This window comes from Juglans regia, chromosome 8 (assembly GCF_001411555.2).
Source record: "Juglans regia cultivar Chandler chromosome 8, Walnut 2.0, whole genome shotgun sequence".
NCBI classification, from domain to species: domain Eukaryota; kingdom Viridiplantae; phylum Streptophyta; class Magnoliopsida; order Fagales; family Juglandaceae; genus Juglans; species Juglans regia.
This window is the reverse complement of record NC_049908.1, coordinates 26861466-26880562: the sequence shown is the minus strand read 5'-3', so window position 1 is coordinate 26880562 and position 19097 is coordinate 26861466. Positions and strand designations below refer to the sequence as shown.

The 19097-nt window shown below is 34.1% G+C and overlaps 4 protein-coding genes across 4 annotated transcripts; 2 read left to right on the top strand and 2 right to left on the bottom strand.

Annotated features, from left to right (window-relative positions):
* The first annotated feature begins 504 nt into the window (after window positions 1-504).
* LOC109022031 (non-functional pseudokinase ZRK2-like) lies at window positions 505-1939 on the top strand. The gene has a single exon (XM_019004808.2). The coding sequence runs from the start codon at window positions 688-690 to the stop codon at window positions 1675-1677; it is 990 nt and encodes a 329-aa protein (XP_018860353.1). The 5' UTR covers window positions 505-687; the 3' UTR covers window positions 1678-1939.
* A 1378-nt stretch (window positions 1940-3317) lies between these two features.
* On the top strand, window positions 3318-4513 carry LOC109022034 (EPIDERMAL PATTERNING FACTOR-like protein 2). Its single transcript, XM_019004819.2, has 3 exons — window positions 3318-3727; window positions 3808-3836; window positions 3953-4513. The coding sequence occupies exons 1-3, from the start codon at window positions 3619-3621 to the stop codon at window positions 4202-4204; spliced, it is 390 nt and encodes a 129-aa protein (XP_018860364.1). The 5' UTR covers window positions 3318-3618; the 3' UTR covers window positions 4205-4513.
* A 4450-nt stretch (window positions 4514-8963) lies between these two features.
* Window positions 8964-11953, bottom strand: LOC109022042 (cytochrome c oxidase subunit 6a, mitochondrial-like). Its single transcript, XM_019004825.2, has 4 exons — window positions 11744-11953; window positions 11043-11149; window positions 10817-10859; window positions 8964-9300 (listed from the first exon to the last, which is right to left on the bottom strand). Exons 1-4 carry the CDS (start codon window positions 11856-11858, stop codon window positions 9263-9265), a joined length of 303 nt encoding a protein of 100 aa, XP_018860370.1. The 5' UTR covers window positions 11859-11953; the 3' UTR covers window positions 8964-9262.
* Window positions 11954-14656: 2703 nt separating this feature from the next.
* LOC109022033 lies at window positions 14657-17931 on the bottom strand. The gene is made up of 4 exons (XM_019004818.2): window positions 17729-17931; window positions 16686-17199; window positions 16153-16361; window positions 14657-15873 (listed from the first exon to the last, which is right to left on the bottom strand). Exons 1-4 carry the CDS (start codon window positions 17774-17776, stop codon window positions 14911-14913), a joined length of 1734 nt encoding a protein of 577 aa, XP_018860363.1. The 5' UTR covers window positions 17777-17931; the 3' UTR covers window positions 14657-14910.
* Between the last annotated feature and the right edge of the window lie 1166 nt (window positions 17932-19097).

Here is a 19097-nt window from a genome sequence, read left to right as displayed (position 1 = left end):
TAATATAAAGTTGATATAAGGACGTTATATATAAGTGAAAGATGTATTGGCGTTAAGTACTTTCATCTTCTTTCATAATTAATTCGTATTAATATGAAATTAGTGCACTCAATAAATATATTTTCTGGCTGTTAGAATTTGTTTTGGATGTCTTATTTATGTAAAATGCCAATAATTCATCTTTCGGTACTTTTTCAAGCCTCTGGCAACGTACATTTGCGTTAGCTCAGAATTTGAGTACAGTGCTACACAGCAGCTCACACCACACATTATATATATTTTAATTTTAATTTTAAATTTTATTAAATTAATTAAATTCTTCTACTCATCATCCTTATACTATAATTAATTAAATTTAATATCACATCTCCCACTCAATGCCCAATTTAGGAAAATTACATAACTTTCTGAGATCCCAAACACCTCTTGACGTTGTGTTGCCGCAGAAATTGACTTTCCGCGTAGAACATATTGCCAACCAAATGGCGGTTGACCTGCAGAATTAGCAATGATGCAGCAGCTTCCACGAAATTTCCCTCTTCTTTCGACGAAATTAATCTCCTGGCCACTACCTTGATGAATGGTATGGGAAAGGGATTTAAGGTTAAGACCATATCTCAAACCCTGCTGAATCCACAGAGAGAGAGAGAGAGAGAGAGAGACGGAGAGATCATTTCTTAAGAGAGAATGCTCGGAAAAGAAGAGAGAGAGAAGGCATTTGTGGAGAATGGAAGCGTATTACTGGAGAAGTTAATTGCCTCTTGTAATAGCAGGTGTATTCCCATCCGTAGCTTCTCCATCGAAGAGCTCCTGAAGGCCACCAACAACTTCGATCCTCACCTTCTTTTTCGCGAAGATGGGTCGTATCAATGGTACAATGGGTCTCTCGAAGGCAGACTCATTTCCGTTAAGAAGTACAGAAAGATTGGATACGCAAAAGAACTGGACTTTCCCTTCACTGATATGGTTATCTGTGCAAAGATGTGCGCTCACAAGAATGTTTTTAAGCTCATAGGATGCTGTCTTGAGACTCCATCTCCTGTTTTAGTCTACGAATCTGCTGAAAATGGAACCCTTTCCGATCGAATTTATGCCTCTAAACCACAAGCTCGACCTATGTCATGGCAGTGCAAGCTAAAGGTTGCAAGGGAGATTGCTCATGCTATTGCATATCTCCACACTGCCTTCTCCAGACCCATTATTCACAGGGATATAAAACCACATAACATCTTCTTTGACCAACGTGACATTCCCAAACTATCTGATTTTTCAATTTCTGTTGCAATCCCAGAGGGTGAATTTGAGGTGGAAGACGATATTCTTGGGGCTTATGGTTTCATATGCCCCAGTTATGCTGTTACGGGCATTGTGACGGAAAAAAGCGATGTCTATAGCTTTGGAACGCTTCTGTTGGAGCTTGTAACTGGAAAAACTTTCATGGATCTATACCAAACAGCTTCTGGTTTCAAGAACTTCGAAGACTACATAAGAGAAAACATTGTAAAGACGATTGTCGAATCTGCAATCCAGGCAGGGAAAGGAGAAGCTGGTCTGGAGCAGCAATTGCAAGCCTCACTGCTGCTTGCCCTGATATGCAGAGATGAGAATCCAGAGTTTAGGCCAACCATGATTGATGTTTCAAAAGAACTTAGACGGATTGAGAGGTCCATTACATAATTATTTTCTCATTTTGGTATATTCCAAATTTCTATGGTGCCATCCATGCTATAAAACAATAACATGATACTCTTTATAAGTCTTTCTCCCTTGTTTGTCCAATATATGTTTATTAGATGTTGTCCTGTCTAGAAATTGTATATATTAATCTCTTTCTAATTTGTTCATTCAATTCCTATGTAAATCATCTTTCTTTTGGGAGAAATAATTTAGTTACAAAGCGATTACAAAAAAATAAATTTATATACTAATGTAGTTTGATGTTGTACATCAAATTATAAATTTATTTTTATTTTAAAATTAATTTAACATATTACATAAAGTCACGTATATTTATAAATTTATTTTTATATAATCTATTTATATCTCCTCTTTTATTCTGGGTCGTGATTATAGAGTTGGCCAAACTCCGGTCTTGGGCTAGCAATGGATGGACTATTAGCACCATTGGTCCATATGTGTCGATCGGGTCTGTTTTTCCTTTACCCAACCGCTAATGGGGCCTGGATTGGTTTTATCTATGTGTAATGCTAGTGCCGTACAACTTTGACCGTTAAGCATGTTTATTAATATAAATTTTATTTTTTATTTTTTAATATATTTAAAAATATATATATAGTGATACATTAATAGTCATTTCCTTAATTAATAAAAATAAATAAATATATAAACGATCAAAATAAAAAAACATATCTGGCCTCAGCCTGTTTTTACTACTTTATTTAATTCCATCTAAAATCCCGAACATATGATTCACGTTAAAAAGCAAATTTGAAATTTTGAACTCCAAAGTCCAAAAACCTTCAACTCAGAGGGTAACCTTATCCATCTGAGACCATCTCTACATTTGAAGACATAAATATTAAATATATATATATATATATATTAAACTATTTAAATGAAGGAAGTCGAAGAGATTGTACATTAATTGTGTATATGAGTAATAATATATGTACAATTTTTTTATATAGTTACGTTTTAAAATGGTGGCATTTTTATAAAAATATAATCTTATTTTTATAAATTATTTTACGAAAACACCCATTATTTAAAACATAATTCATATATAAAGTATTGCAGAAAAGATTGTGTGTCTATCATATTTGAAGATTAATGTATATCAGTTTTTTTTTTTTTTTTAAAGACGGAATCTCAATTTTATTAATTGTCCTCACTTATGACGAAAGAAAACTGTAGTTACAAACACGATACATGAGAGGTACATAAAAGTTAAATTTAAAAAAAGAAAACTCAAGCATCAAAATTAGTATAACTATACAGAATATACGGCCTTAATGTATATCAGTTATATCACTACGTACGCCACCCGATCATTCTCGTTTGTTTTCTAACGATATTATACAGATAGAAAGATTAAAATGAGAGGTTTTTGTTTTTAAAAAACTAAGGATTTTTTAAGGTGCGAAAGTTGAGAAGCAAGCGAGGCCTGAGTTAAAAGTTCTTAATCCGAAAATGATAAACATATTAGAAATAAATGAAAACTAAAGAAAATGAAGAAAGCGAAAACCCGAAATCCACAGCTGTATATGCATGTCCGTTAGTGAGCAGCGGTACATGTTCCTCGTATATCGTGGAGTTTGTGGTTTTTTGTTCCTTCCTGTCTTCAATCTCATCTCTTTGCTGTCCCAAAGTCCTTTTGGTTCTCTTCCCTCCATCGTATATCCTCGTTGTTTGGGTTGGGACACTCATCGAACGACATTGAGGTGCTTCATGGCCTTTTCGGGATGAGTTCCTTTCTTTCTTCTCTCTGCATTTCTTGAGTTGTCTTTACGAGTTTCATAACCTCAAAAATCTTACCCAGACATTGCTAGAGAATTTATTATTCAGTTACTCACCTTGCTTACACCTTCATTTCTTATATTCATTCTTCAGCCTGGCTCTTTAGTCTCTCTCTCTCTCTCTCTCTCTCTCGATCTGTAAATGGGGTGCAGTCACAACTTCATTTGCAGCTGTAGACTTTGCTATTTTGCTATTTCGATTCTCTTTCTCATTCTGAGCTCTGCCCAGCTGAGAAGTACTATGGCTGAAGGTAAATAGCTCACTGTTGAAATTGAAAAGATACAACATTCTGGTAACTTGGAAGATAACTTTCTTGTCTGTATTATGCAGGTAGAGCACTTTCCGAACCGTTTTCCCCGGTGAGAACTGATCTACGCTCTTTCACTCTCTTCCTCAGAAATTATGAAATTTTACTCTGGGTTAAATGTGCTAAAGGAAAATAATCCGTATTTTTTATTTCTGCTTCTTAAATTAGACAGAGAGAGAAGGTAAGGCAGTTTTGAGAGGCCGTAGGATAGGATCAAGGCCTCCGAGGTGCGAGAGGAGGTGCAACTCATGTGGGCACTGTGAGGCAATTCAGGTCCCTGCAAATCCCCAACTTCAGAATGGGAACAAAGACCACTTTTCAAGGGTCTCAAATTTTGCATATTCAAGAGGAGATGACAGTTCCAACTACAAGCCCATGAGTTGGAAGTGTAAATGTGGGAATTTGATATTCAACCCATAAATATTACTAATTGCATCAGAGTTTTTCAGGTGATGATCAAGTATAATATCTATTTTTGAGCACTGTAAATGCATTACGTACACTAATTAGAATTTTAGCATTTCTTTAATTTCTTGTTTAGATATTTTCCCATGCAATTTTAGTTCGTTTTTTAGGGAAAGATCTTGAGATTCATGAGTTGATTATGATTGATGGGATATTGTCTTTATAACTATCTTCAGGTTTAAGTTTGAATTTAGAATGCAACCTACGTAAGTAAATACTCCTCATGTATGAGTCTGTTGATCATGATCATGTAATGATCAGTACATAGAATCGCTGTTTAACTTTGCATTCTTCATATAGTACTAGAGCTTGTAGATGACGCCCCTTCTTTAGTCCATTATCTGATCTTTCCTCCAATCTAAATTAATGTTTGATCCCCTCATCAAAGTGGATATTATTATCATTTTATTCCATAGATCATTTGTACGAAAGATACCGAAGTTGATCACTTCCATGGTTTATGCATCAAGATATCAAAAGTTATTTTCTTTTTCTTTTTTTTTTTATTGGAGGAAAGGGATTTCGAACTCCAGACCTCCATTTTAGAGGTTAGGATTATGCCAATCAGGATACAAGCTTTTAATTTTTGACAAATATCGAAGTTGTGTTTAAAAGATATTGAAGTTTTGTTAATATTCGCAATAGTTTATTAGCTACTCGATCTAAATCTTTATTTTTTCTGTTTAAGCTAATCACTTTTAGAACACCATCTAATAGCTTATCCAAATTTTCCCTCTATATCATTGAAAATAAATGAATGAAAAGAGAAAGAGAAATAAATGATAATAGAAATAGATATTCAAAAAATTTGTGCATTGATGAATCATGTCAATCTACATTTAGATTGGTTGTGTATCACAAATGAATTAACTTTACATGAAGTTTCTTGAGTATTTCTTGAATATTTAAAGCTCCATTATCCATAGAACACGTACGTACGTGAATCTTATTTTGGAAAATCATTATTATATTAGTCACACAGAAGTGAAAAAAAAAAAACAAGCAAAAGACAAAATTAATCTAAAAAAGGTGCAGATCAGTGCAATATTTAGGGTATTTAAGAGTTTAAATGCACACTTTTCCTTCTATTTACCATATATTATATATATATAATATAATTAATTAGCTTTAAGCCTTTAACTTGGAAATTAAGCATTGCCTTCTGGCTTTACCACACGCCAACGTCCACATTACTCTTCTCCATGTACCGCTCGTTTACACAAGTTGTTCATGAAAGAAACGAAAAAAAAAGTACAAGATGAAGATAAATGTTATAAGCAAATTTTTTTCGAAAAATTAATGTCAGTTACCAGCTTTTGATTTCCTTTTCCTGACGTGAAAAAACTGAGAATTTATACTGGAAAAGAAAAGTGAGATTAATGGGGGTATTTCGCAAGGCATTAATTCAATGTCCTGATCATGATCACCGGAACCAAGATGGATAAAATGATTAAAAAAAACCGAGTTGAAGAGAAAAAGGAGCTTCCACTTTCAGCCCGGCAATATCTTGGGAATGTTTTAAGTGGTTTTGGGTAATTGTTGAAGTGTGTAAATATCGTACGATCGTTTTAAAAGAAATTACGCTGCTCATAACTATTACTATAATTTCTAAAAAATAAAGCATGAAGCTTTAGGACCTTAGATTATGTCCGGACGAGGATATGTACGTACGTAGCTCTCATCCATCGTGTCAGTAGTTAGGAAATTCTGAAGGACCTGAGTCCTGACCCTTGATGGGGATACTTCACGTTCACTTTTCCAATCTGCTCCATCTTTTCCTTACTGTTTATACAAATTAACTCTAATCATGTCTTTTTTGTTCAATTTAATCCTCCTGCAGTACCTGGTGCAAGCGTAGTTTGAAAACACCACACAGACCAGTAACCAGAGCAAGGCAACCTGTGACAGAGTCATCGATATTAGACTGGGGATTGCGGTTTATGCTACAAAACCAGTGGAATAAGCTAATTCTGTGGTGATAGTTATTTAAGCCGTGACACTGTGGGCCTTTGTTTCTTGTAAAAATACTGACTTTATCATAATTTTTTCTACAAGAATCTTACAAACATAGCTACAAATTTCCTGAGATTACAGCCTACCATCTTTGAAAATTGTGAAAATACGATGTGGATAGCTCCACCTTGTTGTACGTACCCTACCACGGTAAGGGTGATTATGTCAACATACTCAATAAAATTAATAGACATATTACGCGTTGGTAAGTGCACTTAAAGTAGTCTCCATTTAGAGGTTAGTTTTGATTTCATAATACATGACTGATTGAACTGATCTGAGGCGGTTGTGAGGTTGGATCATTGATCCTGGAAGGATATATATATATATTTATATATTTATAGGTGCATGCAGCACTCTCCAAGTTCTGCAACTCCAAAAATAAAGAGAATGTCGAGGCAAAAGTTGGAGAGAGACAACTGAAAATGAAGGACCGAGCGAAGGAAAGAAACGGATTAGTTATGATTCCCATGCCTTTTTTCTCAAGCTAGCATTCAAGCTGCTCCATTCCCTCAGACATGGACAACATGCATGTACTCTGCGATATCGAAACGTATGACAGCAACAAGTCATGCATGCCCTGCTCGCCATTCCCATTTCCATATGATATGACGTGGATGGGACGAGAGGATTCACCATACACACACAGAGTGCTGTGAAATCTGATTACCTTATAAATAACAGCTTCCATGTCAGGGCGGCGACCGAACCCCTACCCTCTGGTTACATTTTCAGAACAGATTTTAGCAGAAACCAAGGATGATGGGCAACAACACAAAGGGTCTCGGACTCTGGTCTAGTACTGTCTGTGCCAGCTGATTGCTCTTGATTGTTTCTACACTATTTTCTTTTCTGCAACCTAGCCTTCGGTTATAAAGGCCTTCGATCTATACAGAGAGCTCACCCAACTGTACATGTAGCGGTGGCAACTGTACTTTGCCTTGCGAGTTTAGATATTTGAACCCAAAACCATTCTTCTCCCGATGTTCAACGGGAAGAGAAAAGTAGGGTTCAGTTAACCAAAATATCACTGATCTGTTTGAAAATTGTAAAATTTAATTTACGTTCTGATAAACTATATTTATTAATTATGTCCTAAAAGTCCGATTTCCAAGTATCTTGGGATAATTATTGCAAGATTGATTTATCTATAAAAAAATTTTATAAAAATAAAATCACAAATTGACGTGATTTGATATAATATGTTAAATTGTAAATATATATATTTTTATTATAAAATAGATCTAACATATTATATAAAACCATGCAAATTTATGGATTTACTTTTATAAAATCTCTTTAAGACTATAATACTTCTCATATTGCAATTATGCAGGAACTCCCCCCTATTAATTTAATTTAAAAGCTGGAAAGGAATGACTAACAATTAAATCTATTATTTGTTCTAAAGTCCAAAAACAACAAAATACAAAACCAGGGAAAAGAAAGCTTTCAAAATGTATGCAACAACGCAAGCTTACACACTCTAAATTGATTCATTCTGCTGGAGGGTAATCCAACATAAGATAAAATATAACCAATCGAGAAATTAATTCCCTAATCAGCTAATACAATATGCTGATCATCAAATGAAGAAGGAACCATTTAAGATAAATCCAGATACTCTTATGCCACACACGTATCTGCACCACATGGTGAAAAAGCCAATAACGAAAAAAGAAGCAGCTGAAAACAGCATGAATACTCCATCAGTACAACAGAAGCATCCCCTGTTTTTTTTTTTCATCTGTGTTTTCCCCCATCATTGTTAATTTCAAGAATAAGAGAGTATTTATGGCCAACATTCACGAAAGCAAAGAAAATGCCGAAGATAACATCAATAATTCCAAAATTTGACTATAATAAGATTTGGCAGCTACAAGGGATGATAGAAGGAAGAACCTGGAGAAAACAAACAAGAGAATTTTCCCACCTGGTTGAGCGACTTGAGAATTCCATTTCCTCCATTTGACATAACAAGCTGCAACCAAGACCCCTCCTTGATGTTAATCCCTTCCCTCACCATCTCTTAAAGCAGGCTCACAACCTCAATGTCTCCTACCTAACCAGTGTCAGCTGAATGGCCTGATGAATCTGAGCAAGTGGTTCCCAATCTCAAACCTAATGGATGAGTGGGCTATGTGCTCATCCAACTCCATACCTTTCCAATCATATTCGTGATGGTTTAAGTTGTCTCTGAGATTGGGTTTGGGCTTTCAGTTCAGAGAGGTTTGGATAGTGAGTTGAGATGAAAATTAAATATAATATTATTAAAATATTATTTTTGTATTGAGATTTAAAAAAGTTGAATTATTTATTGTATTTTGTGTAGGACTTTGAAAAAATTATAATGATTATATGAAATGAAATGAGATGAATTGTGAGAGTCTCTCAATCCAAACAACCCCAGTTTTATTTCAGCTTCTGTTATTTTCAACTAATAAATGGTTTTAAACATGGTCAATTGTCTTCAAAATGAAGAGTAAAATGTATCAATTATTGCACTATTATGAAGAATTCTATCCAGAACTGAACAAAATCCAAAACACTGAAACCAGCTTCATAAACCAAACCCAACCCAACCAAAATCTTTAAGCATGAGACCAGTTTTGAAACTGAAAACGAAACTGAAACACTTGCACCAAGTGAAACAATAAACTTCACTTCTACCAATGGTCTGTCTTCTTATGCCCAAACCTCAGACAATTCAACTTCCATTTCTCATTAAAAATATATTTCAATCTCATTAAATTGAACAGCTTAGTGAACCATCCACACTACCACCAATTTTATTTAGCTGTGAAAAGAGTGAGGAAAACAAACATCATAAAAAATGTACCACATAACTTGCACTTGCAAGTATTAAGCCACAGTTCACAATGCAAAAGAACAACAGCTACCATCAACATCCGGAGGTAGTCCAATAAAATCTGATAGAACGAGAGAAATGTGCTACATGAGTGGTTCTGGAAAATATCCCCTTGTTGGGCCATTAATGTTTTAGTGGTGGTGCTTCTTCTCAAAAAGCCCATCTGGACCTGGATTTCACAAAAGAAACATATCCAATAAAAAAACTCTGTAATGAAAGAATAATAATGCACAAGGGTATGCATAAAAAGCGAAACAAAATCAATTTCCGTGCTTTTAATCAGCTAAACCGACCACCACCACCTTGTTTTGCTTTTAAGAATGAAGAGACTACAGAAGACTATTTGAAGGAAGTGCATCTTAAGGGTGTGAACAAGTTTTTGCAACTCTACTAAAACGCTACTTTTGCTACCTAACACGAAGATAAAGATAGCCAAGAAGGTATTCAGAGCAGAGGTGGCAAGTGCACAAATAAAGTAAAGTCCAAAACAGCACAGAGCCCATGTGCTTAACCTAGTCAAGATGGTGGACAGATCTAATAACGTAGAACAAAGGCAGCAATTGAAAAAAGGTTCCTCAAAGTTGAGAGAATCAGAAATAATGCAAAACATGGATGCCAATGATTTATTCGAAGCTGTTGAGCAACCAATTCCAAATCATGCCATGAGAACTAGCAAAAACAAACAGATTCGACCTTGGCTACATTCCTAATAATTGGGAGGATAAAAGGCATAATTAGTGCTGATCATAAACAGGGTACCAAAGAAAAAATGAGGATTGCCATACTCCTTATAGAGTTGAAGGCAACTTAAGAATCAAATCCTAACCTGAGTGAATAGCGAAAGCTCACTATGGAATGCCAGAAAACAAAGTTGAACTTCAGTAATCAATATGTTGAACACACCAGTGCCAAACAGACAATCAAAACTAATACCTACCTAATTGTGACACATTGAATCGAAACTTAGATGGGTTTAGTGCGTTTTGCAATGAGCAATATTTTTAACCAAAAAAAGAATCTAACACAACTGCTTTAGGTTTATTACACCAAAATAAAAATCCAGTGTCAACCCAACTTAAGTGAGTTTACATTGAAATTACTCATGGTAACATAACCCGCCATCTCTTTCTTGCCCCACATACTATGAACATTTATGCTCTGGCAATTGTCACTTATTACGCACATTGGTTGCACTTCTTTTGGTGCTTACTTATCGATAAAAATGAAAAAAAAAATGTGGATGCTCCTAGTCCCACTTAACACAATCAACTTGACCTTGTAATCACAGCTCACTAAAGATGATGCCATTGGCTTCCGTTAAATAACCAAAATCCTTCTCAAATTTTTAATTTAATTAGAAGCGGTTCCACCACCTCCTAATCTACTGGAGATGGTTGCTCCTCACTTTATAGATGAAGTATCAATCAAGGCATGTGAAGACTAATAATAAGCTGTTTTGCCAAATGAAGTAATCAAAAGTGAACTAATCAAAGCAACAATAGAATGACCAAAACAAGGAAGCAACTAATAAAGATTACCAAGTCATGATATCATATAAATGACACCAAACCGAGGGAAAAAGTCCAAACAACATTGACAACGGAATAAAATAACAGTTTCTTATTCATTTCTTGTTTGCTACGGAAAAACAAAATATATATTACATGATATGTTAGAAAACATACCCCATGGAAACTCCTTGTTACGGATGTGCAAATATGGGTATGGCTGCATACAGACATAAAAAAAGATAATGTCACTGTTGAGTAACGTGTGGAACCTAAGATATAACTAATAATAAATAATGCTGGCTCCATGTGTTACATGTATAAAAATTGCTCATAAATTTTCCATGAATCAAACATGACAATAACAATCAGAGAAGTCACATGGGAAAAACAGAAAGCTTACAGGAGGCTCGTCGTAATGGGGATGGCCCTTTGATAGGTTATAAATTGCTAAAGCAGAGCATGAAACAATGCCTACATATGTTATCTTTTCCCATTTCCCCGCCTCACCTGTAAATATTTGATAAGTGGAAAGAAAGTAAAACCAATAAGAGAAAAGGGAATGGGAAAGTCAGTACAAAGTACAAACAGAAAACTTTGATCACAATGCTATATGTAACCCCACCAAAGCCAGCAATTGGAATGACAACAAACTCATAGAAAATAATCTATTCTTGTTCTGACTTACATAATATGAGGAACTCAACCAAGCAAAGCCCTTAAACTAGAAGTTCGTTCATAATCCCAACTCCGTTTGTACTTGCCACAAATAATAAATAGATCATTTACCAATAATCTGATAATATACCCAACAACATTTGGAAGAAGAAAAAAAAAAAAAACCTTAATAAAACCCATTTATAATACCGAAAATCCAACCAAATCCCCTACTTTTCGGGACAGTGGAAAATTCATAAATCCTGTAAAATCGTTTTTCCAGTCAAAACCCCGACAATGACAACGCATCGGAAATGAATTCGAAATCAAACAAATAATAAAGAATCCGATACAAGAAAATAATATCATCATATTTGCAACAGATAAAACAATTAGATCAACTTATCCGTGTGTGTGTGTGTGAGAGAGAGAGAGAGAGAGATTTACGAGCATCTTCGTGGTGAGCAGAGGATGCAAAGGTGCGCTTGGGAGGGGCAGAGGGTCGGGAGGCACCACGAAGAGCGTTTCGAAGAAGACCAGATCGGACCATAGCCATCGCCATTTCTCAGCTTCCGTATCCTCGTTCTGGTTGAAAACCCTTTTTTCTATGCTCTCTCAATGTTGTGGCCAACGAATGGAGTATTGAGAATTGTGGCACGTGCGGACATGGAGGGCCTCGAAATATATTAAAAAATCGTCACAACCTCTTAGGGCAGTTTTGACCACAAAATTTTCATCTCATCTCATCTCATCATTACACATTTTTTTAATTCCTATACAAAATATAATAAACAATTAAACTTTTTCAAATCCCAATACACCTTTTTTAAATTCCAAAACAATAATAATATTAAAACATAATATTTTAAACTTCAAAATAAAACACAAAATTCTCATCTCACCCTCCAAACCTGCTCTTAATATTCTACACTCCACATTATTTTTAATTTTTATTATTTTTTTCTTTTATTAAATATTTATTATATGAATAATGAATAGAAAATTTAAAATAATTTAAAAACAATAAAGTCAAAAAAAATTTAAAAAAAATTTATAAATTTAAAAAATATGAAGTGTAGAGTGTGGTGGAGCTTATGTAACAAAACTCGAAATACATACGGTTGGAGCGGTGCAGTTCCTATAATCTTGATTTATTTATTTATATTTTTGAACGAATTTCATATGAAATCTTTGGGAAGTAAGTTTAGTCGAGAGGGTTGAATAAAATGAGGCTTCGTTTGGTTACAAACAGTGACGGAACCAGCGATTTTTTTACCGTGTGACACATTTATATAAAATAAACAAAAATTAAAAAATCATAAAAGTATTACTATATATAAAATAAGATCTCGATAATTTACTACATACACATAAAAATAAGATTCTATATGTTAATATGTGTTTCAGATTTATGACGATAACGTTTCATAAAATAATATCCATCCATTATTATTTGTGTAATGAAATATTTAGAATTTAATTTTTTTCATAAAAACTATCAAGTAATATTTTAGAATGTCATCTTTTATTCTAGTATGTAAGTTAGTTTATTATGTTTTATGTAAAATCGAGATATTTTTGTGTCACATTAAATATATAATATTATAATTGAGATCTTAAATAAATTATTTTCTTGCTTAATGAAGTCTAGAGGATAAAAGCTCTCAACTATTTTTCATATAGATTATCAGGCTTAAATGAATTTTCTTGTATTAATTTCAATTTGGACTCCATACATTTAAGAAGTCTATTATTGTATAACTATGTTAATAAGTTTATTATTTCTCTTATTAATTTTAATTTAATTTTGGTAAAACCACATCTTTGAAAATGGATATTATATAGAAATTATACAAAATTTAGGAACTATAAGAAAAAAATTGGAGAGAGACATTTCTAAGTATATTGAAATTTTAGAAAATTTTAAAAAGTATATGGAGATTATAAATTTTTTGGGGGGCCATTTTCTATATTTATAAAACTAAATTGAATAAAATCTTAGAATCTTGGGGCTATTTTGAGTTTTCCATAATAGTGGCCCCCCTCAAACTAAACGTGGTTCCGCCACTGGTTACAAAGACGAGATGAGATGAAAAATTTGTAAATAATAGTAAAATGATTTGAGTTAAGATTTTTATGTGATTTTGAAAAAGGAAAGAGAAAATATTGAATAAAAAATATATAAAGTTAAAAGAGAGCTTGAATATGATTTTTTTAATATTATTTTTGTTTTGAGATTTGACAAAATTAATTTTTTTTTGTATTTTGTTTAAAAGTTTGAAAAAGTTGTAATGATTATATAATAATTAAATGAAAACAATTTAAAATTTAAAAATTTAAAATTGAAAAATGTTTATGTTTGAATAGTATTTAGATGATGAGATGAGATTAAATGGTTTCAAAGCTTTATGAAATCAAACCAAAACATTTTGTGTTGATATTTATTATTTTGTTAGTAGTCTTTTCCTTTAAGAACTTCCAATGCTGATTTACCTATTATTTGGTCTAACAAAATGTTACTTTGAAAAACAAGAAAAAAATATGAGAAGAGGAGAAATTATATTTGCAGTTTTAGAGTATGCAAGTCTCATACACTCTTTAAAAAAAATAGATAAATCTGAGAACCATATGACAAAATTTTCTAATGATGGACCTTTTTTTTTTATTTATTTAGAGAGAGTGCGCGGGACTTGCACACCCCAAGACGATATCTAACATTACTTTAATAAGACATCTAACCTTTATCCTTCCTACTTCCTATGAATTCCTCATTCCATTTTTATATTGTCCACGAAGAAGACCCTGAAGTATGATATATGTACTTTTTTGTTAAAAAGATGTGGTAAGTGTTTATTACTCCACTATATGCCCACTTCAAAGTAATTAATTATCTGGTACTTTTGCACAAATTATAATTGTAAAGGTACCTTTTTAAGGTATGTTTAGTATTACTTAGTAATCCAATCTTCTTTTCCTTCAAATTATTTAAGAGAAAAATGGTTCATACCCTGACAGTGTTTAGCTAATAACAGAGGTGAAATGGGGAACAATAATTAAAGTAGAAGATTTTCAAGGAAACAATAAAGATCGAGGGTCAAATAACTTGGCCCTTCGCAGATTAAAACTAAAAACAAAGCCACCATATATGGTGCATCTGAGAAGTTCGGCTTTGGTTGCAACCTTGGTTGAAGAAATGCGAGGGTGACATGACATCTCTATCTTTTAAATTGTCTCATGCAAGAGGAACTCTTTTGATTAAAAATATTACACTGATGTTTCACTCAAATTCCTGTTTATTGCATTGTCTGGAGTAGCATATCAAAGATAAAGAAAGCTCAGGGACATAGCAAGAGAACATAATGGAGTACACAGTAGCAGCATTTTTTTTATAAGTAACCAGTAGCAGCATTTGATCAACAATAGATTTAGATGTCCAAATTTATCTCCAAGTATATTAAGTTTGACACAGCTTAATTATCCTGTTCCCCTTCAAAATTTTGGGCAAACCTTTTTGTCTAAATAAAGAAGTTGGCCCAATGAAACAGAGTTCTGATTATCCACATCATCTATTGTCAAACTACAAAAGAGCACAAAAGAAGTGAAACTGTCACCAGTTATGATTTGGAGGGAGTAAGGCCGATTCCTGCTGAATCATCCATTTTGTAGGTGCGCTCATTGTGTTCTCGAACAACGTCTTCGGCTCCTGAGCTGACGTAGTCTCCCATTTCCCCCTCATTTTCATCCTTTGTGGATCCTACCACAGCAGTTTCAAGCTCCTCAGAGGCATCCTCATCATTTGCACAACCCCATCCAGGAATGATCTTTCCTTCTTGACTTGTTACATTGCAATCATTGTGGACACCTTGAGACCCTATATTTAACAAATTTCTTCCAGAGTAGTCAGGGGTAATATACGAATGAAATCCAAGACTCCCGTTAGCTGTAGCTCCCATATAAATAGGTGAAGCGCCATTGTTATTCATCCCCTTAGCTTGCTGAGACAGAATTGAATAGTCAGTTTTCAAGTCCTTGACCTTTTCATCAATACTCTTCAATTCTGAAGAGGAACTAAGACCAAATCCACTTCTTTGGACTCCAGAAAATTCCCGATGAACATGATTTTGGAATGCAGGCATCATCTGATTGTTTCCATTGATCTTCGAGTTGCCAATAGTGTGAGGTGTCACAATATTGGAGATCTTTTCAATGTTTTCTTGCTCTGTAATGGGAGACACGCAAGATACTTTTTCTTTATCTTCAACCTTTCTAAGGATAACTTTCTCAAAAATGATTGATTTACTTCCGGATAGAGCTCTAAATGATGGAAGCTTTCTACATTGATCTTGGGGATTAGACTCACTTGGAGAAGTTAGTGCATTCATCAATTTTCTCTTCGGTCTTCCTCTCTTTAATGGTTGTTGAGCTGAACCACTCCCAGTAACTTGAGCAGTAGGCTCTTCCACTGTTGGTTTCTGAGATGAGACTGCCACTTCAAGCTTCATTAACCGATTCTTGTAATCAGCTATTTCGGATTGCAAAAGATTAATTGCATTCCATAGCTGAACATTCTCGGCTGACTGCGAACCCACACCAGATAATCCAGCTTGTTAACTCATAATCAGAAAGAGTAATGCTAGATACAGTCCTAAGATGTGCAAGCCTATGCACTCTCTTAAAAAAATGGGGTCTCACCACCACCATTAAAAAATGGGTTTTTTCATTTGAGTCCCAGATTTGTCCACTTTTTTCAAAGAGAGTGTGTGAGGCTTTTACACCGTAGGACTGTACAAATCATTTCCCAATTAGAAAAAAAAAATGACATTGTACTGTATTATAGGAGGCGAAAAAATACATACTTGAGAATCCCAGAGTTGCTGATGCTTCTGGGAAAGGTTTGTTGGAAGCCTGATGAATCCTCTCTGGAAGGGTTGTCCAAGGGATGCTGCATGATTAGACAATTGTGGAGGTGGCAAAGGAAAAAAGCCACATGCTCCCGGGAAACTGTAAGTGCAAGGAGGCTGGGATTGTTGCCCTTGACCCCACCAAGAAGAGTGATCCCAAGGACCTATAAATAAGAAACTACCTTCATATGACTCAAATTATATTCATATACCAGCAACAATTAATTCATTCAGATATTAGTATTTTCTTTTTTGCCAGGTCATTGACAGTTAAAAGACCAATCTCAAAATTCTGCGAGCTGGACTAGTTCAAGTCCAGTATGTTGCAAATCATTCCTCAATTGTTCACTAGCATCATAACATCAATTAATCGATGCCCATTATAATTTACTCGAATCCTAGGCAGACATGATTCAAGATGTTAATTGAACCCAGCGGTATCCATCGATACATATAGCAAAGAAAAATGACTTAAATTGAAAAGGCACCTGGAAAGCCTTGATATGTGTATCCAACTTGATAACAGCAATTGGGAATATGGGGTTGGTTTGTAGATGGAGTTCCTCCTTCTAAAGCACCAGGAGCTTGCCAGCTCACGTCAGGTGTTCCAAGGGGAGTGAGTGGCGAAAATGTACAGGGTGCATTCACTCCAGGCAACACGTAAGCAGGATGCTGGGGCAGCCAAAAGGGCGATGTTGGTTGAACAAAATGCATTGGCTGTCCATGGTGGGCCTGGTGGCTAGTAGGATTCTGTTGAAGATTTAGTAATTGCTGCCATTGGTTCTGGATGATAGGTGAGGACGATTGAGTGGGAGGACAGGGTTTAGAAACTAATGGGGACTGCTCCACAGCTTGTTGAGCTGTGTATGGCCATTGTAGAACTGGTGAGTGCTGCTGATTTAGGGATTGTGCATTATCCTGCAAAGGGCTTTCAGTCTTTGTAGCAAGTGCAACATTGGGCTGGCTCTGGTCTTCCTTTGTCTGTTCATGCTCATATTCATTCTGATAGAGTATAAGAAGTAATTGAAATTTATAAATTCCTCTCGAATAAATATATCTAGATATGGGCCATAAAATAGTTTGCTATTGACAGAAAAATCCAAGCATGTTTTCAGTGTCCAAAATGCGAGAAAGATATCAATGCATTTCCTTGAGAATGAATCATGACTCCTCTACGAAGATGATTTTACTGGTCAATAAAAGAGTCAGCACATGAATAAACGACAAAAATAAATGACATGCAACTTCCGAGGTCCCATTTTCAACTAGGATTCATCTACATTCTGTTAGGGCAACGAATACTGCTGATTACCGAAACCCACGACAGAAAGAAAACAATACAGATATTGAAACCCTCAAATGCGTATTAGTCATTGTATTTTAAAATGGAAAAGAATTCTCAAAAAATCGAACCAGAAAAGAAAGAGTCTCAGCACAATCTGGGTTTGAATAATAAGAAAAAAAAAAAAAAAAAACTTTTCGAGGAACGAAAAAAAAAAAGAAAAGAAGAAAGAATGAAAGTGTCTCATACCAAGAGCACATTTGTGTCATGTTCTTGATCCTTCCTCATGTTTTCCATGGCACTGACTGATGCTTATTTTGGTGGGTAAAGGGCAAAGTCACTGCTGCAGCTGCAATGCCGTAACACTCATTTCGGCGAGAAAGAGCTGTGGTGGCAAAGTAAAAAGAGCTCGAATGTCTTTTTTGCACCCCAGAGACAGTGAAGGCCAAGGGAATCTTTTTGGAGCCTTTTCCAAGTCTAGTTATTGCTGCAGAGTCTTCCTCCTGTTTGTTGCATCAAACTTTTTGATTTTTATCGAAACAATTACGACAAAAAGAAATGATTTTTATAAATTTTAAATAGATAAATCATATATAAGTTAAAAGCGCAGATTTCATCTAAAAAAAATGTAAAAAAAATTATATTTTTGTTAATCAGACTCACTTTTTATAAATAAAAAAATCTATAATTCCATTCGTGCAATGTACAGATTGTTGTGTATAAGAGGGAGATTTAGAAAGACCGAGTTTTATAGTAAAGAAATTTGAAACAGTTTAGAAGACGGTTTATTTGACGAAATAATATAAAAGTTGAAAAAGTATTTTTAGGTGAAGACTTGAATCAATTTATGTCTTTATATGTAAGAAAAGAAATGAAAGTTAAAAATTACACCAATTTATAATGAAACATTACTTTTAAAATGATTATTGCTCCATAAACATAACACTTTAAATTTAATAAGTAGAATACCTACTTTTACGGATAGAATGTCATATTAGAATCATATGATTCCGTTTAAAATATAAAACAATATAAATGTTGAATTAATACTTTTAGATAGAATTTTGAATTGGTTTATATTTTTATATGTAGGAAAAGAAATGAAATTTAAAAGTTATAATAATTCATAATGAAATATTATTTTTAAAGTATTTATCCCTTCATAAATATAATACTTCAAATTTAACGGGTAAAATATATACTTTTATGAATAGAATGTCACGTCAAAATTATATGACTTTATATTTATATATAATAATAAATTTATACGAAACTTATGTATTTGATTCACCAAATGATAATGCAACCAAAGAGTGCGTCCACTCTGTCCACTCTGCTCCCTTCGTGTTCAAGAGTGAAGGCCTCCCATCTGTAGTATGTGCTGCCTCATTTGGGGTCACACATCTGTCATTTTCACCAAATCCGAACTATAACTTTCTATGATAGAACAATAAGGACTAATCGTAAAATCAGTATAGGAGTTTTTGCTTTTTTACAATTCCATATTTAACATAAAAAAAATTCTCAAATAGGTATTTATTGACTAGTCACGTATCAGATTGATTGATAGATGATATCAATATCCACATCAGCTAATCAAGGACTTGCACATGCGTAT